Raw genomic sequence first — 26,210 nt, 5'->3', positions numbered from 1 at the left:
CGCCATTGACTACACAACCTCTCAACGAGACGCCAGGTTTGGTGTTGGATGCTACACCATTACCGCCGCTGCTACGACGATCAGGACGGCATACAAGGCCACCTGATAGACTTAATTACACGAACTTTTAGTTTACACGAACTTTTAGTACACTTCACCCCGCCGGACTCAATTTTAAACAAGGGGTGAATGTGGTAAACCACTGTTGTTATTGTTGTTGTTGTAGTTGCTCTTGTTGCACACTGTTGTGTCTTTGCCTGCCTCAGCTGACTCCGCCCACGTGCCCGGGTATAAAGATGACTGCTCTGCAGTCCCCTGCCCTTTTGGATACCAGGCTACCACGAGAGGCATGCTCTGTTCTTTGCTAATAAAAGCCTATTAATGAACTCTCTGTCTTTTATGAGGAATTGATAGTGTATCAGGGACCATCCCTAAATGTTCATTATCTGGTTACACAGGGTTTAGGGACCATCTCTAAATATTCATTATCTGGTTACACAGGGTTTAGGGACCATCCCTAAATATTCATTATCTGGTTACACAGGGTTTAGGGACCATCTCTAAATATTCATTATCTGGTTACACAGGGTTTAGGGACCATCCCTAAATATTCATTATCTGGTTACACAGGTTTTAGGGACCATCCCTAAATATTCATTATCTGGTTGCACAGGGTTTAGGGACCATCCCTAAATGTTCATTATCTGGTTACACAGGGTTTAGGGACCATCTCTAAATATTCATTATCTGGTTACACAGGGTTTAGGGACCATCCCTAAATGTTCATTATCTGGTTACACAGTGTGTAGGGACCATCGTTAACAGATGACAACCAGATTTAGGGACTATCCCTAATTGGCATTTTGTTCAAAAGAGTACAAAGAATATCATGTCCCTTCAAAAAACTTGCTATAAAAACGGCCAAAAGCTGAGCTGCTGCATGGGATTGTGTAAGTTGTACCTGGGTGTACCTTGTGCCCTCACTAGAAGGCACTTTGTTCTCTCGCAAGAACTATGAATGGTCCCTGAAATTCTCAGTTACAGCTTCTGTCTTAAATGGCTAGTATTCTAGACGATTCCGCAGAATCAGAGCAGGGATCTCTGAGCTGAATTCATTAAGGAGGCAGCCTTTATGGTTCTTGGGGTTGGAGGAATGAGCAATGACTAGGCTGGTGATGAGATGATGTCATCATCGTATGGCACCTGTTCCAAACCAGAGTCAATATTGAGAAACACCGCCTGGTAAAGGCCGGCCAGGCAGGGCTGACACAAGCTTCTCAACGGGACTTCAACCAGGTGTTGGGGCTTTCTGGGTCATCGAGGGACTGAGTTTCTGAGAAGTGTCCTAATAAGGTGACACTGCCCCTTGAAGAGATTCACCCCTTGAGTTCATGAGTGAGCTTCCATGAGCACAGCCATTGGCCATTGCACAATGAAGGAACTATGTGACCCCAGAGACCCCAATATTACCATCAGAATTACTTCCAGGTTGCACACCAAACCAACTGAAGGCAAACCCAGTACCTCTCAGAGCACACATGTGGTGTAACCTCTACATATCACATTAGTGTCACATCTACACAATAGGGTAGTGATTTGCTACCTTGCCCCGATTACGATGCGCCAGGCCAGTGACAATGACAATGGCATGGAGACAACAGTCGCTCCTTAGATACCCAAGGGCTGCCTGGATGCTCAGGCAGGCATGTATATGGGCGCCCAACATTCCCGCCAGAAACAGGCGGGTGGCTACTTGCATATGCAAATTGGGGTCCTACGCCACTTGGACGACTCCCCTTTGCAGTTTACAAGTTGAAGTGGACCAAGCAGCACTGCACATGCCCCGCCCCTTTGCACCCAGCGATGAATGGTCGTACTGTGGCAGAACTACTGAATGACTCTGGCTAACTGTATATAATTCTCTTTAACGATGTTCTAACACCAGCCTAAACCTGTACCATTGTGTTAGGCATTACTGTGTTTTGTATATAGAGTTTACATGTACGGGGCGTGGCCCCTTTAAGAGCGCGGGAAAACGCGGGCAAACGCGATGATGTCACGTTGCAAACCACGGGACTGCCCAGGCAGTCCTCGTGGCATCTCCGTTGAGTAAAGACCTGTTAGATTGTTCTCTTGTGTCGATCTCCTTTATTCATAGGAATTCGTTAATTCCTACAGTACCAGCAATCGTTAAATCCAAAAATGGCCAGGAACTATTTTGGGGGGAATTTTAGTCGGGCTAGGAAGTGAGCTATTCAACCCCTCGATCTTGCTCCGCCATTCTATTAGATCATGGCGGATCTGCCCCTCAACCCCATTTACTGCCTTTGCTCCATATCCCTCAGTACCCGTACTCAACAAAATCCATCGATCTCAGCCTCAAAACCTACTTATCATTTCAAACACCTCAATTAGATCACCCTTCATCTTCTAAACTCAAGGGAATACAAGCCTAGTCGAAGCAGCCTGTCCTCATAATTTGACCCTTTAAGCCTTGGTATTATTCTGGTGAAACTCCACTGCATTTGTCATTCGCTCCGAGGCTAATATATCCTTCCTGAGGTGGCGTGCCCAAAAGAAGGAATTTTGCTCCTGGCTCCACTAAATATAGCCGTCCCACACCCCTGCCCGGTGTAGCTCCCCTACTTTTGGTGCTAACTTCGAGCTCGGCTCACTCATGGAGACACTGAATTTCGGCCCCCACCCGTTCAGTGAGCTGCCCGACAGTGAGCGCTGAGCAGCTTGGCGATTGTATTCCAATGAGGTCTGAACCTGACAATGGTTTGGGCCTCCCGCTGACTCCATGGTGCGGGCCCCACGGACACACCGCTGACTTCACACCCGGTCTGGACCACTTGTTTAAAACTCCCCCCACATGTGGTGTCATCTCGACACACCACCGTTCGGTGTCTCTCGAGAGGCAGGCTTACGTTGAGTTCATTCATGTTCATCACCGTGGTCGAGGGTCGCCTGGTGCCCAGCCGGTAACGGATTCCTTCGTCCAGGGTCAATGCCCAGAGCTGGCTGTAGTTTGAAGCCCTCCATCTGCCCAGAGAGAAATGACAAAGGTAAGACTGTCAGGCCTGGCACATTCGCCTTGCTGAGAAACCCAGGTGAAGAGCCAAGGGGCAGAAGGCCAAGTCCAGCGACCCCACACTCCCAGTGAGAGGAGAGCGGCGGGGAGCTATCACAACACCGTAGCCGGACTTCTCCACACCCACTCTCTGCGAGGGCAGGTCACCACCCCGACTGGAAACAACAAACACCAACAATCGCTGGTTACCTAAAATGGGCGATATCGACAGACCCCCCGTTATACACCCCCTCCCCCCGGGGATATAGACAGACCCCCCGTTATACACCCCCTCCCCCCGGGGATATCGACAGACCCCCCGTTATACACCCCCTCCCCCGGGGATATCGACAGACCCCCCGTTATACACCCCCTCCCCCCGGGGATATCGACAGACCCCCCGTTATACACCCCCTCCCCCGGGGATATCGACAGACCCCCCGTTATACACCCCCTCCCCCAGGGATATCGACAGACCCACCGTTATACACCCCTCCCCCCGGGATATCGACAGACCCCCCGTTATACACCCCCTCCCCCCGGGGATATCGACAGACCCCCCGTTATACACCCCCTCCCCCGGGGATATCGACAGACCCCTCGTTATACACCCCCTCCCCCCGGGGATATCGACAGACCCCCCGTTATACACCCCCTCCCCCCGGGATATCGACAGACTCCCCCCGTTATACACCCCCTCCCCCCGGGATATCGACAGACCCCACGGTTATACACCCCCTCCCCCCGGGGATATCGACAGACCCCCCGTTATACACCCCCTCCCCCCGGGGATATCGACAGACCCCCCGTTATACACCCCCTCCCCCCGGGATATCGACAGAACCCCCGTTATACACCCCCTCCCCCCGGGGATATCGACAGACCCCCCGTTATACACCCCCTCCCCCCGGGGATATCGACAGACCCCCCGTTATACACCCCCTCCCCCCGGGGATATCGACAGACCCCCCGTTATACACCCCCTCCCCCCGGGGATATCGACAGACCCCCCCGTTATACACCCCCTCCCCCGGGGATATCGACAGACCCCCCGTTATACACCCCCCCCCCGGGGATATCGACAGACCCCCCGTTATACACCCCCTCCCCCCGGGATATCGACAGACCCCCCGTTATACACCCCCTCCCCCGGGGATATCGACAGACCCCCCTGTTATACACCCCCCCCCGGGGATATCGACAGACCCCCCGTTATACACCCCCTCCCCCCGGGGATATCGACAGACCCCCCGTTATACACCCCCTCCCCCCGGGATATCGACAGACCCCCCGTTATACACCCCCCCCCCCCGGGATATCGACAGACCCCCCGTTATACACCCCCTCCCCCCAGGGATATCGACAGACCCCCCCGTTATACACCCACCCCCCCGGGGATATCGACAGACCCCCCGTTATACAACCCCTCCCCCCGGGGATAACGACAGACCCCCCTGTTATACACCCCCCCCCCGGGGATATCGACAGACCCCCCGTTATACACCCCCTCCCCCCGGGATATCGACAGACCCCCCGTTATAAACCCCCTCCCCCCGGGGATATCGACAGACCCCCATTATACACCCCCTCCCCCCGGGGATATCGACAGACCCCCGTTATAAACCCCCTCCCCCCGGGGATATCGACAGACCCCCCGTTATACACCCTCTCCCCCCGGGATATCAACAGACCCCCCGTTATACACCCCCTCCCCCCGGGGATATCGACAGACCCCCCGTTATACACCCCCTCCCCCCGGGATATCGACAGACCCCCCGTTATACACCCCCTCCCCCCGGGGATATCGACAGACCCCCCGTTATACACCCCCTCCCCCCGGGGATATCGACAGACCCCCCCGTTATACACCCCCTCCCCCCGGGGATGTCGACAGACCCCCCCGTTATACACCCCCTCCCCCCGGGGATATCGACAGACCCCCCGTTATACACCCCCTCCCCCCGGGGATATCGACAGATCCCCCGTTATACACCCCCTCCCCCCGGGATATCGACAGACCCCCCGTTATACACACCCTCCCCCCGGGATATCGACAGACCCCCCGTTATACACCCCCTCCCCCCAGGGATATCGACAGACCCCCCCGTTATACACCCACCCCACCGGGGATATCGACAGACCCCCCGTTATACACCCCCTCCCCCCGGGATATCGACAGACCCCCCGTTATACACCCCCTCCCCCGGGATATCGACAGACCCCCCGTTATACACCCCCTCCCCCCGGGATATCGACAGACCCCCCGTTATACACCCCCTCCCCCCGGGGATATCGACAGACCCCCGTTATACACCCCCTCCCCCGGGATATCGACAGACCCCCCGTTATACACCCCCTCCCCCCGGGATATCGACAGACCCCCCGTTATACACCCCCTCCCCCGGGATATCGACAGACCCCCCGTTATACACCCCCTCCCCCCGGGGATATCGACAGACCCCCCGTTATACACCCCCTCCCCCCGGGATATCGACAGACCCCCCGTTATACACCCCCTCCCCCGGGATATCGACAGACCCCCCGTTATACACCCCCTCCCCCCGGGGATATCGACAGACCCCCGTTATACACCCCCTCCCCCCGGGGATATCGACAGACCCCCCGTTATACACCCCCTCCCCCCGGGATATCAACAGACCCCCCGTTATACACCCCCTCCCCCCGGGGATATCGACAGACCCCCCGTTATACACCCCCTCCCCCCGGGATATCGACAGACCCCCCGTTATACACCCCCTCCCCCCGGGGATATCGACAGACCCCCCGTTATACACCCCCTCCCCCCGGGGATATCGACAGACCCCCCCGTTATACACCCCCTCCCCCCGGGGATATCGACAGAACCCCCCGTTATACACCCCCTCCCCCCGTGGATATCGACAGACCCCCGTTATACACCCCCTCCCCCCGGGATATCGACAGACCCCCCGTTATACAATTCACAATTCAAATCGCTTTATTGGCATGATAAGTTACATCTTATGTTGCCAAAGCATCAAAATACATTTATGGTTTAGCACATAAACGCAGTTCTATTCATACAGTGTATAAACAGGTATATCCCTGAGTGTATAAATATACATTCGCATTGTTTATATATATTCTTTTCTTAGTTTACTGGTTGTCCCTCTGTTCATGGCAAGCTGTAACATAGTGTGCCGCCAGTGTTACACAGCTTCTCTCCTCTCCCAGTAGGAATGGGAGTTTTTGGTTGTCATTCAGATTTCTGAAATCAGGGCATATTTGTGAGAATTTTTGGTAGAAATTCTCCCTGATGCCCTGATATTTTCCACAGGCTGTGAGGAAGTGCATCTCTGTCTCCACTACTCCCTGACTGCAGTGAGAGCATATCCTGTCTTCTCTTGGCAGCCTGGTCTGCCTGTGTCTGCCTTTTTCGATCGCTAGGCTATGTTCGCTAAGTCTGTACCTTGTCAAGGTTCTTCTCAGTTTGTTATCCTTTACCATGGTCAGGTAATCAGTTATGTTGTATTGTCTGTTTAGGGCCAAGTAGCAATTGAGTTTGCTTTGGGTTTTTGTTGTTTCTGCCCAATATGTCAGATATTTTTCCTTTTGCTTAGCGACGATTGTGTTGGGTCGAATTCTTTGTGTTACCCTGTCACTGTCCTGGGGCTGGTTATTGTTAGTAGTTACTTCACTGAGTCCCAGGACTAGTTGACTGAGGGTATTCTTCTTTATGGTCAGCTCTTGGCATTTCAGGGCGTCGTAGTGATAGCATTGGGGGTTGCTCATTTGTAGGTGATTCCAAAATTTGGTGGCTCTTTTTTGGATAGTGATTATTAATGGATATTGGCCTAGTTCCGCCCTGCATGCATTGTTTACTGTTTTCCTTTGAGTCCGGAGGATACTTTTACAGAATTCTGCATGTAACACCCCCTCCCCCCGGGATATCGACAGGCCCCCCGTTATACACCCACTCCCCCCGGGATATCGACAGACCCCCCGTTATACACCCCCTCCCCCCGGGGATATCGACAGACCCCCGTTATACACCCCCCCCCCCGGGATATCGACAGACCCCCCGTTATACACTCCCTCCCCCCGGGGATATTGACAGACCCCCCGTTATACACCCCCTCCCCCTGGGATATCGACAGACCCCCCGTTATACACCCCCTCCCCCCACGATATCAACAGACCCCCCCGTTATACACCCCCTCCCCCCGGGATATCGACAGACCCCCCGTTATACACCCCCTCCCCCGGGGATATCGACAGACCCCCCGTTATACACCCCCTCCCCCGGGGATATCGACAGACCCCCCGTTATACACCCCCTCCCCCCGGGATATCAACAGACCCCCCCGTTATACACCCCCTCCCCCCGGGATATCGACAGGCCCCCCGTTATACACCCCCTCCCCCCGGGATATCGACAGGCCCCCCGTTATACACCCCCTCCCCCACGATATCAATAGTCCCCCCCCGTTATACACCCACTCCCCCACGGTATCAATAGACCCCCCCGTTATACATGCCACACTAGTTCCCTTTCCATCGACCTGTTTTAGGCCACCACAGAACACTGAATTACCCCCTGACAGAGCATACAAGTTAAATCAACAAATTGTCATTGGATGACACCAAGCTTGAGTTTTAAATCATTGGATCTTATAACCCATGTCTGAGCAGCAATTTAATAAATCCCTGTGTGTGAGTAATATTGGCAGTCCGGTACAGGCTCAGCTTAGGGATCAATCCTTGCTTCACAACAGGTAGGCCCAAGGCCCACTGAACCCGATACTGGGCCTCAGGCCTCAGTAACCTCAGACCAATGAGCTGCAGACACCTGCTGGGCTTCACTGCTCAGGCAGCTCGACAGCTGGTGAAGATCTCTGGACCTGCAGGTCATGGCAGCAGCCCGCAGGTAGGTCTTGGGTGGGGGCTAGGAAGAGGGTGCGCCCGGTAGTGGGGCGAGCGAACCCGGACGGTAGTCACTCAGGACAGGGTTCAATCAGGAGAGGGGATCGATTGGTCGTTGGCAGCTTTGGAGCTGGGAGGAGCACTTACCCTTCCTGCAGCATCCCTTTAAGAATTACTCGTTGGCCATATGTAGAGCGGTTTCCCTGAATGCAGCCAGCTCGCTGCCGGCTATGTTCAGCGTATCCCAATTTTGCACAGGGGGCCTCAAACAGGTCCTGGATGCCTATTTTTTGCCTACACCAATATGGCACATGGCTTGTGATAAGCATTGCTTCCTGCCCGCCACATTGGAAGCATAGGAGCCCTTTAAGTGCCTAAAAACAGGCACTGCACCATCAAATTTTTAGACCACTCTCTCGTAATATGTATGTGAGTAACACTGTTACAATACACATGTACGTAACACTGTTTTATGACAAGTGTGCAAGGAGCACTGTCAAACACACACACGTGGCTGCAGGGTGACAATGCCTGGGAATTAAACATACCAGGTTATTTAACGATCAGGAAGGACAGGCAGGAAGGAAGGGGAGGTGGGGTGGCTATGTTAATAAAGGAAGGAATCACTGTAATACAGAGAAATGATCTTGGGTCAAAAGATCAGGATAATGAAACAGTTTGGGTGGAGGTAAGGAATAATAAGGGGAAAAAAACACTAGTGGGCATAGTCTATAGGCCTCCGAACAGTTGCAACTCGGTTGGACGGAGTATCAATCAGGAAATAGTTGAGGCTTGTAATAAGGGAATATCTATAATTATGGGGGATTTTAACTATCATATTAATTGGACAAATCAAATTGGGCAGGGCTGCCTTGAGGATGAGTTCATTGAGTGTATTAGGGATGGGTTTCTTGAGCAGTATGTAACTGAACCGACCAGGGGGCAAGCAACCTTAGATCTGGTCCTGTGTAACGAGACAGGATTAATTCAAAATGTCCTAGTAAGGGATCCCCTTGGAATGAGTGACCATAACATGGTTGAATTCCATATTCAATTGGAGGGCGAGAAGGTTGGATCTCAAACAAGCGTGCTAAGCTTGAATAAAGGAGACTATGAAGGTATGAGAGCGGAAATGAGTAGAGTGGATTGGGAAAATAGGTTAAAGGGTAAGACGATACATGATCAGTGGTGTACATTTAAGGAGTTATTTTACAACTTCCAAAAAAAATATACTCCACTGAGAAGAAAAGGGTGTAAAAGAAAAGACAGCCATCCATGGCTAAGTAAAGAAATTAAGGATAGTATACGACTAAAAACAAGGGCATATAAGGTAGCCAAATCTAGTGGGAGGATAGAGGATTGGGAAAACTTTAAAAGACAGCAAAAAATAACAAAAAGACTGATTAAGAAAGGGAAGATAGATTATGAAAGTAAATTAGCAAAAAATATAAAAACAGATAGTAAGAGTTTTTATAGTTATATAAAAAGAAAAAGGGTGGCTAAAGTAAATGTTGGTCCCTTAGAGGATGAGACTGGGAAATTAATGGTGGGAAATATGGAGATGGCAAAAACACTGAATGAATATTTTGTATCAGTCTTTACAGTAGAGGACACGAAGAATATCCCAACACTGGACAAACAGGGGGCTATAGGGGGGGAGGAGCTAAACACGATCAAAATCACTAAGGAAGTGGTACTCGGTAAAATAATGGGACTCAAGGCGGATAAATCACCTGGACCTGATGGCTTACATCCTAGGGTCTTGAGGGAAGTGGCGGTAGGGATTGTGGATGCATTGGTAATAATTTTCCAAAACTCCCTGGACTCAGCAAAGGTCCCGGCAGACTGGAAAACTGCTAATGTAACACCCTTATTTAAAAAGGGCAGTAGACAGAAGGCTGGAAACTATAGACCGGTTAGCCTAACATCTGTGGTAGGTAAAATTTTGGAGTCCATTATTAAGGAGACAGTAACAGGGCATTTGGATAATCATAATTTAATAGGACAAAGTCAGCATGGTTTTATGAAGGGGATGTCATGTTTGACAAATTTGCTGGAGTTCTTTGAGGAAGTAACATATAGGGTGGATAAAGGGGAACCAGTGGACGTAGTGTATTTAGACTTCCAAAAGGCATTTGACAAGGTGCCACACAAAAGATTATTGCTTAAGATAAAAAATCACGGGATTGGGGGTAATATTCTGGCATGGATAGAGGATTGGCTATCTAACAGAAGGCAGAGAGTTGGGATAAATGGTTCATTCTTAGACTGGCAATCAGTAACTAGTGGTGTTCCACAGGGGTCAGTGCTGGGTCCCCAACTCTTTACAATCTATATTAATGATTTGGAGGAGGGGACCGAGTGTAACATATCAAAGTTTGCAGATGATACTAAGATGGGAGGGAAAGTAGTGAGTGAGGAGGACATAAAAAACCTGCAAGGGGATATAGACAGGCTAAGTAAGTGGGCAGAGATTTGGCAGATGGAATACAATACTGGAAAGTGTGAGGTTATGCACTTTGGCAGGAAAAATCGTAGAGCAAGTTATTATCTTAATGGCAAGAAACTGGAAAGTACTGAAGTACAAAGGGATCTGGGGGTCCTGGTGCACGAAACTCAAAAGGTTAGTATGCAGGTGCAGCAAGTGATTAAGAAGGCCAATGGAATGTTGGCTTTCATTGCTAGGGGGATAGAATATAAAAATAGGGAGGTATTGCTTCAGTTGTACAAGGTATTGGTGAGACCGCACCTGGAATACTGCATACAGTTTTGGTGTCCATACTTAAGAAAAGACATACTTGCTCTCGAGTCAGCACAAAGAAGGTTCACTCGGTTAATCCCGGGGATGAGGGGATGGACATATGAGGAGAGGTTGAGTAGATTGGGACTCTACTCATTGGAGTTCAGAAGAATGAGAGGCGGTCTTATTGAAACATATAAGATTGTGAAGGGGTTGGATTGGGTGGATGCGGGGAGGATGTTCCCGATGATGGGTGAAACTAGAACTAGGGGGCATAGTCTTAGAATAAGGGGCTGCTCTTTCAAAACTGAGATGAGGTGGAACTACTTCACTCAGAGGGTGGTAGTTCCATGGAATATGCTGCCCCAAAAAGCTGTAGAAGCTACATCATTACATAAATTTAAAACAGAAATAGACAGTTTCCTAGAAGTAAAGGGAATTAAGGGTTACGGGGAGCGGGCAGGAATTTGGACATGAGTCTAGGTTCGGATCGGAGATGGCCCTGTGGGTAGCAGAGCGGGCCCAGGGGCCGTGTAGCCTGATCCTGCTCCTATTTCGTGTGTCTAATTCTGTTCGATTCAGGAGATGGTTCTGTGATAGTAGATTGGCGGTTAGGATCAGATCAGCCATGATCTTATTGAATGGCGGAGCAGGCTCGAGGGGCCGATTGGCCTACTCCTGCTCCTATTTCTTATGTTATGTTCATATTTTGTTGTTGAAGAATGTCACCTACCCATAGTTCCCTCGGTTGATGTCATGGATCATTTCCTGATTGATAAGACACGCATGTTGCTCGCAATCCCATTGGCCATTGCTGCAAGTGCTGAAAAGACACACACAAACAAAGACAGCATTAGACAACCTGAAACAAGGCCTAAAACCTGTGAGAAATACTACGCTTAAACTCAGCTGACTAAGAGAGCACCTGTCGATAATGACTCTTCGTCATCGACCTGAAACGTTAACTCTGTTTCTCTCTCCACGGATGTTGCCTGGCCTGCTGAGTTTTTCCAGCATTTTCTGTTGTTATTTCGGATTTCCAGCATCCGCAGTATTTTGCTATCGTGTCAGCAGAGAGCAGGACTGAGAAGCTTGTACAGTAGTTAGACAGTCAGCTATGCACATGCTGCGGGTTTAATCACACTCAGACACTGATTGCAGTCTCTCTCTGCTCAACATCAATGGGACAAAAAGCCCTTTTTAAAATTTAAACTCCTTTGGGTAATTACATTTCTCTTTGGCATCCGCTGTTCTTTGTTTCTTTAGATGAGATCAATAAGTGAATGATTAAAGGGCTAGTGGTACAAAGCTGAGTAAACTGTCTCGTTCATTGAGAACCTGATCCAGTGAGAATGTTTCTTGGCAGCAGAGTAACACAGTTATCGAGAGTACGCGTGGAACAAACCAACTTTATATCCACTGTCACCTGCCCGACAGGAATCTCAGACACGCTGGTTCTCAGAGTGGAGTTTTCGAGTTTCTCTGAAAGGGAGGGAATGGAGACACTAATGATCAGCTCAGAGTCGAATGATGAGTGATGAGTTGCTCGTCCAGTTACCTTCCCTTTAGTTCCTCTGCTCACAGACATTCTGCCTCGTACTGGGGCATTGATCCCACAGATACCCCCCGTACTGGGGCACTGATCCCACAGATACCCCCTTGTACTGGGGCACTGATCCCACAGATACTCCCTCGTACTGGGGCATTGATCCCACAGATACCCCCCCGTACTGGGGCACTGATCCCACAGATACCCCCCGTACTGGGGCACTGATCCCACAGATACTCCCTCGTACTGGGGCATTGATCCCACAGATACCCCCTCGTACTGGGGCACTGATCCCACAGATACCCCTCGTACTGGGGTACTGATCCCACAGATACCCCCCGTACTGGGGTACTGATCCCACAGATACCCCCTCGTACTGGGGTACTGATCCCACAGATACTCCCACGGACTGGGGCACTGATCCCACAGGTACCCCCTCGTACTGGGGTACTGATCCCACAGATACTCCCTCGTACTGGGGTACTGATCCCACAGATACCCCCTCGTACTGGGGTACTGATCCCACAGATACTCCCACGGACTGGGGCACTGATCCCACAGGTACCCCCTCGTACTGGGGTACTGATCCCACAGATACTCCCTCGTACTGGGGCACTGATCCCACAGATACCCCCTCGTACTGGGGTACAGGTCCCACAGATACCCCCTTGTACTGGGGTACTGATCCCACAGATACCCCCACGTACTGGGGTACTGATCCCACAGATACTCCCTCGTACTGGGGTACTGATCCCACAGATACTCCCTCGTACTGGGGTACTGATCCCACAGATACCCCCTCGTACTGGGGTACAGGTCCCACAGATACCCCCTTGTACTGGGGCACTGATCCCACAGATACCCCCCGTACTGGGGTACTGATCCCACAGATACCCCCTTGTACTGGGGTACTGATCCCACAGATACCCCCTTGTACTGGGGCACTGATCCCACAGATACCCCCTCGTACTGGGGCACTGATCCCACAGATACCCCCTCATACTGGGGTACTGATCCCACAGATACTCCCTCGTACTGGGGTACTGATCCCACAGATACTCCCTCGTACTGGGGTACTGATCCCACAGATACTCCCTCGTACTGGGGTACTGATCCCACAGATACTCCCTCGTACTGGGGTACTGATCCCACAGATACCCCCTCGTACTGGGGCACTGATCCCACAGATACCCCCTCGTACTGGGGTACTGATCCCACAGATACTCCCACGTACTGGGGTACTGATCCCACAGATACTCCCTCGTACTGGGGTACTGATCCCACAGATACCCCCTCGTACTGGGGTACTGATCCCACAGATACTCCCTCGTACTGGGGTACTGATCCCACAGATACTCCCTCGTACTGGGGTACTGATCCCACAGATACCCCCTCGTACTGGGGCACTGATCCCACAGATACTCCCTCGTACTGGGGTACTGATCCCACAGATACCCCCTCGTACTGGGGCACTGATCCCACAGATACTCCCTCGGACTGGGGCACTGATCCCACAGATACTTTCTCGTGATGAGGTATGACTATTCCAGTGGTCTTAAGCTCTGTATCACATCGCAAGGGTCATTTATCTAATGAAGGAGTGTGAGGAATATATTTCTCATTAAGAGACGGAACAATAATACTGTAGGGCCGTTTTTGAGCTTAGATGCGAGATACCCTCTATCTTCATAGGGTCCATATCTGCATATACATCCCACACCCCAGTCTGATCTCCAGTGGGATCCACACAAAAAGCGCAGTTTTGTGAAATGCCCCTAAGGTGGTCAACCACCCATTGGCCCAATTTTAATGGGACGTCCTGATTTAATGTAATGATATCCAATCTGGGATATGGTCCCTGGAGTGACATTACCAGCAGGTAGCAGCGAGGAAGGTGTTCCCACTGGTCCACCCCTCCTGTCCCATATAGTTGTGCTGCCGTATGCATCCTGGCAGACACTCTCCACCTCACCCGGAGCCATGTAATCTCCTGGGAGAGGTGGAGAACCAGATCAAATACAGGACAATTTTCGGGGGAAAATTGGAATATTCATCTCCAATCACTTAGGCGATTGAAAGTAGTCCAGGAGATCACCTTGGTCAAGATCCATGTTACAGGATACCGTCTCCACCCAGCCGGAAACAGCTCCAGCTCTCATGAAGGAATTCAGCGAATCAGCGTCCCCTGCAGGAGCTGGCAGCCTGTTCCACAGGCCCACTATTCTCTGGGAAATTAAGAACCACCTAATATCTAACCTATATTTCCTACATTTCAACAGTGACTACACTTCAAAAGCACTTAATTGGCTGTAAAGCTTTGGGACGTCCTGAGGTCATGAAAGGCGCTATAAAAATGCAAGTCTTTCTTTTTATAAGTGTGACCCTGGTCCTCCCTAACCTAATCAGTTGAAATAATTGGTCTACATGGACACAATCTAGTCCCTTCATTATTTTATAAACCTCAATCAAATCGAACCCTAAGTCTACACTTTCTCTAAAGTATACAAACCCAGCTCTTCGGGCTTCTCTGAGTAACTAAGGAGTTTTATACTGGGAATTAATCTTGTGGCCCTCCTCTGTGCCATTTCCAAAGCCTCAACATCACCCACCATGTGAGGAGACCAAAACTGGACACAGTATTCTAACTGAGGCCCAACCAAGGTCTTGTGCAAGAGGGCGTGCCTGGTTTCACAGTGAATTGTCCTGTGAATACACCCTAGCACCCAGCTCGCTTTAGCTATCGCCTCACGGAATTGGTCAGTTCTGGAAAGGCAAATGATTCTGCTTCACCACCTCGTCAGCAGCTGGTATGTACAAACCTACAGTTCGTGGAATAGCATTTACTCAGAGCTCCCGCTATTGGTTTGTGCTGCATTCTTGCACAGGATGTGAATTATTTCTTGAGGTCAGGAACTCATTTATTTTTGTGCTTCCGTTTAATTATTTATTTAAACCCCAGTACCTTGTGGTTACTTACTTTGTTAAAGCCTGATTGATGACATCAGATCTGTCTAAACTCACCTGATTTACTCATTTATTGGAAACCTCAATTGATTAATTATCCTTAGGTTCCAACTGAATTTATTTACTCAGTTATTTAACGCTCAAATGAGCTTCCGACCACATATCCGCAGCATAACAAAGACCGCCTATTTCCACATCCGTAACATCGCCCGTCTTTGCCCTTGCCTCAGCTCATCTGCTGCTGAATCCCTCATTCACACCTTTGTTACCTCTAGACTTGACTATTCCAACGCACTCCTGGCTGGCCTCCCACATTCCACCCTACGTAAACCTGAGGTCATCCAAGACTCGGCTGCCCGTGTCCTAACTCTCACCAAGTCCCGTTCACCCATCACCCTTGTGCTCGCTGACCTACATTGGCTCCCAGTTAAGCAATGCCTCGATTTCAAAATTCTCATCCTTATTTTCAAATCCCTCCATGGCCTCACCCCTCTGGAATCTCCTCCAGTCCCACAACCCCCCCCACCCCGAGATCTCTGCGCTCCTCTAATTCTGCCCTCGAGCATCCCTGATTATAATCGCTCCACCATCGGTGGCCGTGCCTTCTGTTGCCTCGGCCCTAAGCTCTGGAATTCCCTGCTTAAACCTCTCCGCCTCGCTACCTCTCAAGGCGCTCCTTAAAACCTACCTCTTTGACCAAGCTTTTGGTCACCTGCCCTAATTTCTCCTTAGGTGGCTCGGTGTAGACACTTTTGTCTTATAACACTCCTGTGAAGCACCTTGGGACGTTTTACTACATTTAAGGCGCTATATAAATACAAGTTGTTGTTGTTGTTAATTGTATGGCCTTCTCCCCTCATGTATTTGTGAAGGTGAGGTACATTGGAGCAAATGTAAGGGAACATATTCATGTTTAAAGCTATGCGTTAAAAACAAAGTTGGATAAAACAGTGAAGTGTACCCTGATTTATTTGCTTTAGTTTATGCCATCCAGGGCAGATCTTATACAGTGTTATAAAATATCTATTTACTTGTAATTTTCTGAACAGTCTGCTCTTCTGATGCAGTAGCTGGATACGCTTGGCTGGCCTTGATGAAACCACCATTGTGACTGATTAAATCTAGCTATTTTAACCAGATCCAGCAAATGTCTAATAGTGGGAGAGTGAAACACCTACTGTAATAAACAAGATAATAAAGAGTTACAACCGAGAATATCATGTGAAAGGCTGAAGTGAAACTGAAAGTGCCTCATTCCAGCAAGTCCACAGATTTATTTATCTATTGAACTGGGACATCGATTTATCTTCCAGCAATGGGCAAGGAAGACACCATTTATTTATTTTAAAAACATTTTATTCCATCGTCCCTAAGCAGATCTCCTGTCAGTAGCATGCCCACTCCTATCCTAGGACCCTGCCCCAGCCTTAGAGTAACTCCTGACTCACTATGTGCAACACCAGGGGAGATTGGTTAGTACATAGATATAGATTAACATCCAATAAAATGTAACTTCCTTGCAGCCGATATACTGCCTTCAACACACTATGAATTAGAAATGATTAGAGGACATCCCAAAGCACTTTACAGCCAATGAAGTACTTTCTGAAGTGTAGTCACTGTTATAATGTGGGAAACATGGCAGCCAATTTGTGCACAGCAAGCTCCCACAAGCAGCAATGTGATAATGACCAGATAATCTGTTTTTATTATGTTAATTGAGAGATAAATATTGGCCAGGACACCAGGGAGAACTCGAATGATCTTCTTCAAAATAGCGCCATGGGATCTTTTACATCCACCTGAGAGGGCAGACAGACCTCAGTTTGAATTCCCATTTGAAATATGGCACTTCTGATAGTGCAGCACTCCGAGTACAGGAAACTTTGTGATATCCGGCACCGACGGGACCGAGCTGTTGCCGATCTATCAAAACTGCCGGACATACAAAGTTAATGTTGAAGCATACGGAGGTTTTCATCTCCGTATCTGACAACAAACACTGTTGCTTAGCAACAGCTTCTAAAGAGTCGGCTGCAGCTGCAAGTGTCTGTAGCTGAAGCTGTTGCTATAGCTACAGATCTTGCAGTGGCTGACTGGGAAAAAAAAAGAACGAGATCTAAAAAAACTTACAGAAAACGGCTCCTGATTTTTGCCATTAGATCGAGTATTCCAGACATACAACCTCCGGATAAACCAAAGTTTCCTGTACTGGAGTGTCGGCCTGGATTATGTGCTCAAGTCTCATGGAGTGGGACTTGAACCCACAACCTTCAGATTCAGAGGCAAGAGCACTACCCACTTTTTTTTTATATTATACTTTATTGAACATTAAGAACATTTACAACATCGTGATCGTCACATTGTATGATACAAATCAATTCCACCGCTCTGCAGAGCCATTCCGCCACCACATTTTAACATCAAAACCTGAAGTTTAATTTGTCACCTGTAACATATATTAATGGATTGTACTTTAAAAATTGGTTGCAAAATACTGTCCTTAAATTCCTTTCTGAATAAAACATCCAGAGCCTTATAATGATCTTTTAGCTTATATTTAAAATACTCTTTTAGATTGATTCTCCTCCCCTTAAAAAACAGAGCATTCCTTCTTTGCACAATCACGAATCTAGCCAAACTGAACATTAAATTAATTGCTGCTCCGCTAGACTCTGGCAGACTCTCCTGCAATCCCCATCTCAAAATTGAGTCCCACGGGATTCCCATTCTCGCTCTTCGGTCCCCACCCAGCAAAAAAGCTTCACACAACTGTGGAACATAGTACTTAAAGTCATTTAACTGCGGACATAACACCAGTAAATGGGACAGAGTCTCATCCCGTGTCCCACACATTGGGCAAGTTGCCGCCTCCACTCGCCCAATCTTGCACAAGACCGTCATGTAAAAATCTGGTTATGAGCCAATTTGAAATCCAGTTCAATCCATTCTGGGCATTTAAAATTCACCCACACTCCCTTCCAAATCCTGTTGAAGTCCAGCTGTGGGTATATACTCTGCCAAAACTCCTGACCAGCAGGTGTCTTGAATCTCCATTCTCTGAATGCCTCATAGAAATCTCAAGTATTACAGTTGTCAAATTGGACCAACTCTCCCCCTTTCTCCAGTACAAAGCTTGGAAAAGCAGGATGCATTTTACTTTCTTTGGAGATTTCCGCATTTATTTCTTCCATCCAATCCTGTGGCATTGCCCTCACAACCTTCTCATACATGGTTCCTATTGCTTTTCCTTCTACCTCCTGATCCTCCTCCCACACCATGTCCCTCACTATCGCTTCCGGCAACCAACCTGGAATTACCTCGTATAATACATCTTTCACAGATATAATCTCAGCTTTTATAAAAGCTTGATTAAATAAAACCTCTCCTTCGATGGTGACCCACCTGTTCAAAAATAAGGGCTGTTCTAAAAATTCCTCAGCCCCCTTGGGCATAAACTGCATACCCTTTAAAAATTGGGGCCAAGTCTCTACAACCCCCTTATAAAACCTAGGGAGAAGTTTAATCGATTTCAAAAACATATTATTGTATTCCATATACAATATCCCCTGCCCTCCTATCCCACTGCGTTTTTAAAAATGCTCAAAACAACTCTTCCAAAAACTTGTATTTGACTTCTGAAGAAATCTCTTCACCCAATCAATCCACTTCATCCCTGTCTTTCTTGCACCCCATATGCGCCCCCAGAACTTCCAAAACCTCCACCACCTTAAAGGGACATTCCCTCAACCATTCCCCCCTACCCCTCCCTGCAACCAGGCATTGGGACTTACTATAATTCACTCTGGCTCCTGAAGCTCTACAATATTCCTCCACTACATCCATAGCTTTCCTCACTAACTCCCCATTTCTCAATGTTAAGGTTGTGTCATCTGCATATTGGTGTATCACCGACACCAGCCCGGAACTGGGTACCACAATCCCAACTACACCTTGTTTCTTTTGCATCATGTAACCTACTGGTTCTGCTACCAATGTGTACAACAATGGGGACAGGGGACAACCCTGCCTCACTGATCTCTGTATCGGAAAATACTTGGATAAAAAACCATTACATTTAACGCAGCTAAATATGTTTGAATAAAAAATCCTTATCCACTGAATGAAATTTTCCTTGAAACCAAATGCTTCCAAAACCTTCAATAAAAACTCATGAGAGACCCTATCAAAGGCTTTCTCTTGATCTATCTTTAATACATAAGCCTCCCTCCCACTCTCTTCCATGAGCTCTATCGCATCTCGGATTGAGACCACAGAGTCTGCAATGTCCCGGCCTATGACTCCATAGGACTGAGAGGGCCAAACTATCTCCGGTAACACCTCCTTCAAACGATTTGCCATAACCCTCGCCAAGATCTTATAATCCACATTTAATAATGTGATGGGCCTCCAATTCTTCAGATCCCGTCTATCCCCTTTATTTTTATATAAGCTAAGCTTATGACACCTCTCCTCATAGATGGGGCCAGGCTTCCCTCAATTTTAATTTCCTTAAAAACTTCTAAGAGCAATGGACTTAAAATCTATGATGGATCTGGTCGAAATGTGGCTGGAGTTCACAGAATCACAGAAACCCCACAGTGCAGATAGAGGCCATTTCGGCCCATCGAGCCTGCACCGACACATATCCCACCTGATCCCCGTAACCCCTACACCAACACATATCCCACCCTATCCCCACGTATTTAATCCCCCTAACACTAAGGTCAATTTATCATAGCCAATCAACCTAACCCGCACATCTTTGGACTGTGGGAGGAAACCGGAGCACCCGGAGGAAACCCACGCAAACACGGGGAGAATGTGCAAACTCCACACAGACAGTCACCCGAGGCCGGATTCGAACCCGGGTCCCTGGCGCTGTGAGGCAACAGTGCTGACCACTTATGCCCCCTTCATTCCACTTACTGCTACTTTTATTTCCACTAATCCTACTTCTTTGTCACACATGCTTCTCTCATCCTCCTTTAAACCCTCTTCAATAAAAGCAGTGACCTTCTCCATCGCCAAATTGGAAATGTCTTCTTTTGTATGTAACTCTTGATAAAAGCTGCTAGCCGCCTCTAAAATCTCCCCACTGTCATGAATGATCTTCTCCCCAACCTTCAACTCTTCAATTAACGATAATCTCTGTCGCAGCTTCTCTTGCTCTAGGAAATATCTAGTGCATCTTTTGCCCTCCAATGCATCTCTAGCCTTTGCACGGAGAATGGTCCCCTTGCATTTTTCAGCTTGCAATAATTCCCACTCTTCCTTTAACACCCGGAACTTAGTCTCAGCTCCCTTATCCCCTCCGTCAACTGCTTTACAGAAATCCATCAACCTTTTGTTTATATTCTCTTCTCGATGCCGGTTAGCTGCCGCCCTCTTTTTCCCATAACATACCGAAAAAACTTTTACCTCATATTTGAAATTGTCCCACCAAACTCTTCTTTCTTTCAAGAACAAAGGTTCCTTCTGAGCATTCTTTATTATATTTATAATCCTGTTGAGATACCGCGGCAAACGTGGGAGTCGAGACCAGAGCTATTGAAAACACAACTGCTTTATTCCAACCACATGGCAAACAGGAACTAGAAAAGCCTGCGCATCCACTTAAATGCTTCCCAGACAGGAAGTGCTCCCGGCAGCCTGTCCCTGCGGGAAACAAGTTGCTGGAGGAAAGGGCCCCCGGCTGGGGGCTTCTGCTTAGACTGTCTGTGCCGCCGTGAGCGGATTATGTCCAGTGGTGGCATGTCGCCACAGAGCTCCCCCCAGAATCCGCTTAGGAGGAGTGGACGAGTCGTGACGGTGGTCTAATGGTTCTGCCGCAGCGGCTCTGAGTGGTCACCGGTCTGGTTGGTTGGGTCGGGCGGTTCGCCGCCGGCTGTGCTGGCTTGCCGGGGGGACGGCCTCTAGTTGGAGGCTGGGCCACGGGGACCTGTTCCCCTGGTTCTGTGTGTGCTGGGTTGAGCCGGTCGATGGAGACTGTCTCGACCCTGTCGCCGAGTCGCAGCTTGAAGACCTTGTCCCCGGTTTGTAGTACCTCGTACGGACCGTCGTACGGGGGTCGCAGGGGCCCGCGGTGCGCGTCGTGTCGCACGAAGACGAAGCGCGCCTGCTGTAAATTTGGCGGGACGTGAGGTGCGAGTTCGCCGTGTCGGTTGACCGGAAGTGGGGCGAACTGCTGAGCAGAAGAGAAAGAGTCGAGCCGCTGCTGTTCGGCCGACCAAGGCTTGGTAGGCTCCGGAAGGAATTCGCCTGGGACGCGCAGCGGTTGTCCGTAGACTAACTCCGCTGCCGAGGACTGGAGGTCTTCCTTGACCGCGGTAGGCCGAGTAGCACCCACGGTAGGCGGTCAGTCCAGGTACTGTCCTGCAGGCCGGCGCGGAGTGAGGCCTTGAGTGACCTGTGGAAGCGTTCACAAAGTCCGTTGGCCTGCGGGTGGTACGCCGTGGTGCGGTGGAGCGTCACCCCGAGGTTGGGTGCTGTGGCTGTCCAGAGTTCGGAGGTGAACTGGGCGCCTCTGTCGGAGGTTATGTCGGCCGGTACGCCGAACCTCGCAACCCAGGTGTTAACGAACGCCCTGGCGATGTCGGCTGTGGTGGTGGAGGTCAGCGGCACTGCCTCAGGCCAGCGTGTGTAGCGGTCGACCATCGTGAGGAGATAAGTTTGGCCTTGCGATGGCGGCAGGGGACCGACGATGTCGACGTGTACGTGGTCGAAGCGGCGGCTGGGTACCTCGAAGTTTCCCAGGGGTGCTTTGGTGTGCAGCTGTACCTTAGCCCGTTGGCAGGCGAGGCAGGAGGTGGCCCAAGTCCGAACATCTCTGCGGAGGCCGCGCCAGACGAAGCGCTTGGAGAGGAGTTTGACGGAAGCGAGGGAACCCGGGTGAGAGAGCCCGTGGAGCGTGTCGAAAACGCGGCGGCGCCAGGTCTCAGGGACGACCGGCCTGGGTTGGCCGAGTGAGACGTCGCACGTGACTGCCGTGGCTTCGGGCCCGTGCGCGACCTTGGCTAGGCGTAGCCCTGGCAGGCTGGCAGCCGCCGAGAGGAGGTCTGGGTCTGTGAGCTGGGCCGCTGCTAGTTGTGCGTAGTCGACCGCGAGGTGATTCGCACAGACGGCGGGACGGGAAAGGCAGTCGGCGACCACGTTGTCTCTACCGGAGACGTGCTGAATGTCCGTAGTAAACTCGGAGACGGCCGCGAGCTGGCGTTGCTGCCTAGCGGACCAGGGTTCGGTGTGCTTGGCCATCGCGTATGTGAGTGGCTTGTGGTCCACATACGCGGTGAAGGGGCGGCCTTCCAGGAGGAACCTGAAATGGCGGACTGACAGGTGGAGTGCGAGAAGCTCGCGGTCGAAAGTGGAGTATTTGACCTCCGGGGGGCGCAGTTGGCGGCTGTAGAAGGCAAGTGGCTGCCACGCGCCATTGACCCACTGCTCGAACACAGCCCCAACCGCGTGGTCGGAGGCGTCGGTGGTCAGCGCGACCCGGGCATCGGCCCTCGGGTGCGCGAGCAGAGTGGCGGCGGCGAGCGCGTTTTTGGTGGCGAAGGCGGCTGCCGTGTCAGTGGTCCAGGCTACGTCCATCTTGCCGGATTTTCCACGGAGGGAGTCGTATAGGGGCTTCATGAGGGCTGCGGCTCTGGGGATGATCCTGTTGTAGAAGTTCACCATCCCGAGGAACTCCTGGAGGCCCTTGATGGTTGTGGGGCGGGGGAATTGCTGGACGGCCTGCACCTTGTTGGGCAGGGGGACGGCCCCAGCAGGGGTGATGTGGTGACCGAGAAAATCGATCTCGGTTAGGCCGAATTGGCACTTCACCGGGCTGAGGATGAGCCCGTGTTGGGCTAGGCGCCCGAACAGGATGCGAAGGTGTTCGAGGTGTTCCTGTTTGGAGGAGCTGGCCACGAGAATGTCATCTAGATAGACGAATAAGAAGTTCAGGTCCCGGAGGACTGAGTCCATAAGGCGCTGGAAAGCCTGTGCTGCATTCTTGAGGCCGAAGGGCATCCTCAGGAACTCGAACAGGCCGAATGGGGTGATGACGGCCGTTTTGGGGATGTCCGCGGGGTGTACGGGGACTTGGTGGTAACCGCGCACCAGGTCGACTTTGGAAAAGACGGTTCGTCCGGCCAGTCGGGCCGAGAAGTCCTGGATGTGTGGCACCGGGTATCGATCGGGGGTGGTGGCGTCGTTGAGGCGGCGGTAGTCCCCACAAGGGCGCCAGCCTCCGCCGGGCTTGGGGGCGATGTGGAGAGGCGAGGCCCAAGGGCTGCTGGAGCGGCGGATGATGCCGAGTTGTTCCATGGTGGTGAACTCGGCCCGCGCGATTTCCAGCTTGGCCGGGTTGAGTCTGCGGGCGTGGGCAGAAACTGGGGGGCCGGTGGTGGGGATATAGTGTTCCACACCGTGCTTGGCGGCTTTGGCCGAAAAGGTCGGGTTAGTGAGGGCAGGAAACTCAGCTAGGAGTGCCGAGTAGTCGTCCGTGGCTCTGGCGAGGCAGTAGGTCGTCAGGCCGGCCGAACGGGCCGGGGTAAAGGCGCCGGGAATGGGGGCCAGTGTTGATGTCGACGAGGCGGTGCCTCGGAATGTCGACAAGGAGGCCGTGGGCGCGTAGGAAGTCGGCGCTGATGAGTGGGCAGAGGACCTTGGCTGTGAGGAACTCCCAGCGGTAGCGGCGGCCCGCGAGGTCGAGCGTGACCATGCGGGTGCCATATGTGCGGATTTCAGAGCCGTTGGCTGCAGCCAGTGTGATACCCCATGTGCTGCGTTGGATCTCGAGGGCGGAGGCGGGGGTGATGCTGTGCTGGGCCCCTGTGTCGCACAGAAATCGGCGGTTGGTTCTGTCGTCAGTGACGTACAGTAGGGGCTCCTTCTGCCCCGCGGCCATCGCGGGGGCTGGTGCGGGGGGGGGTTTGAAAGTACACGGTGGCATGCAGCGTTGAGCCCTAGCGCCAAAACGGGTGTGGTAGTAGCAGTGACCCGGAGTGGTAGGGCGGTCGGGCCTAGCGGCCCGGGAAGACCGCGTGGTCGTTGCCGTGAGGTCGGGCGCAACGTCGCGAGCGGCCTGTGCAGAGAGCAGCCGGTCGGCCTTTTTGGCTATATCATTCAGGTCCGTGGAGTCAGACTCCACAATGAGCGGGCGGATGCTGGCGGGGAGCTGCCGAATGAAAAGCGTGCGAAAAAGGGCGCCGGGATTTTTGTCGTCTGAGAGGGACAGCATGTGGGAAAGCAGGTCTGATGGTGAAGCGTCACCAAGGCCGGGGAGGTCCAGGAGTTGGCAGTGGCGCTGGTAAGAGGACGTTTGAAATTTTTTAAGTAGCGCAGCCTTCAGATGTTCGTACTTGCCCTCTGTTGGTGGATTCTGCAGCGCTGCCCAAACCTTGGGGACTGTAGCGTAGGTGAGCGAGGCGACGAGGTAGTCGTACTTCGTGGTGTCGACTGTAATGCCTTTCAGCCGGAATCTGGACTCAGCTTGAACGAACCAGGCTTCGGCGAGGTTCTCCCAAAAGTCTGGTAATTTAACCGTGACTGCGTTTGTATCCGCCATGCTAGCTTAGGATTCGTCCTGAGCGTCGGGGTCACCAGTGTTGAGATACCGCGGCAAACGTGGGAGTCGAGACCAGAGCTATTGAAAACACAACTGCTTTATTCCAACCACATGGCAAACAGGAACTAGAAAAGCCCGCGCATCCACTTAAATACTTCCCAGACAGGAAGTGCTCCCGGCAGCCTGTCCCTGCGGGAAACAAGTTGCTGGAGGAAAGGGCCCCCGGCTGGGGGCTTCTGCTTAGACTGTCTGTGCCGCCGTGAGCGGATTATGTCCAGTGGTGGCGTGGCGCCACAATCCCTTCTTTATAAGCAATTTCTTTCAGGTATTGATTGTTTAAAGTCCACACCCCTGAACCAATCTTAACTCTGCTGTTCCTAATTTTAAGAACCAAAGCCAAGTGATCACTAAAAAATACTTTTTTATAATAAGTCTCCATCATCTCCGAACTTAACCCTTCCCGCATTAACACAAAATCTATTCGGCTCTGTTTTAAAACACCACCCACCCAACCTGTTATGGAGAACTCCCTTTTTATGGGGTTCCGGTCCCTCCATAAGTCTCTCAAATTTAAATTTGCCATCATTTTTACAATCATCCCTCTGGAGTTATCATCCTTAAAGGTCATCTGGGCTGAAATGTCCATCCGAGATAAAAATACATTAAAATCCCCCACTATACAAGGATTTTCCACCTCTGCCGCTTCAGTGAATAACCCCCGAAAAAACTTGCGATGCTTGCAATGGTCGTTCGGTGCATAGATATTAAAAAGATCACAATTAAATTCCTCCATTTTTACCCTTAGCTGTAAAAATCTCCCCTCAGTGTCCTTGTCCACCAAGGCAATGTTCTCTTTTATGGACGGACTCACCAAAACAGCCACCCCTCTACGGTTATTGTTTGCACAACTTGCAAACACCTCTCCCTTCCAAACCTTCTGAACTCTTTCTAGAATATCCTCATCCCAAAAGGTTTCCTGCAGACACAACAAGTCCAAACCTTTAAAACCCTGCAACAACTGCTGCAATTTCTTCTCACCCCTCAGTCCATTCACATTAATCGAGACCAATGTAATCATGGCTCCAACGAAGGGAAGTATGCCCAATAATCTCCCCATCATTTAATCTCTGGCTCTTCCCTCCTCTCATGCTCCTTCTCAACTTTTCGGGCAGCTGTTGATTTTTCCTGCAGCCTCCGGCTCTTTTTCACCTCCTGTTTGACCCCTCCCTGCTGTTTCAGCCTCTTCCTTGCATTAAGTTTGGGCCCAGGAGCTGCCCTTTCTCCCTCCTTCTGCCCCTCACTAACCTTTCCCTTTCCACATGATGCCACCCCACCCCCGACTTCCATGTCTCTGTCCCCCTCTAATTCCCCACACTCAAGCTCTTCTGCAACCCCCTGTGCCTGCTCCCCGTCAGTTACATAATCCTGC

At 50.8% G+C, this 26,210-nt stretch overlaps 1 protein-coding gene across 4 annotated transcripts in view; it reads right to left on the bottom strand.

The window, feature by feature from the left end:
• The window catches only part of tinagl1 (tubulointerstitial nephritis antigen-like 1), a 235,816-nt gene that overhangs the window by 103,939 nt on the left and 105,667 nt on the right, over nt 1-26,210 (bottom strand). For all 4 annotated transcript variants that reach the window (XM_085962312.1, XM_085962314.1, XM_085962310.1 and 1 more), the window contains exons 4-5: nt 11,449-11,538; nt 2,931-3,045 (exon numbers count right to left, since the gene is read on the bottom strand). In XM_085962312.1, coding sequence (XP_085818438.1) covers nt 2,931-3,045; nt 11,449-11,538 — 205 coding nt within the window. The remainder of the gene's footprint in view (nt 1-2,930; nt 3,046-11,448; nt 11,539-26,210) is intronic.

Source organism: Somniosus microcephalus, chromosome 20 (genome assembly GCF_052327205.1).
Source record: "Somniosus microcephalus isolate GS21.2 chromosome 20, FLI_Smic_1.0, whole genome shotgun sequence".
Lineage (NCBI taxonomy): Eukaryota > Metazoa > Chordata > Chondrichthyes > Squaliformes > Somniosidae > Somniosus > Somniosus microcephalus.
This window is presented reverse-complemented; position numbering and strand designations above follow the sequence as displayed.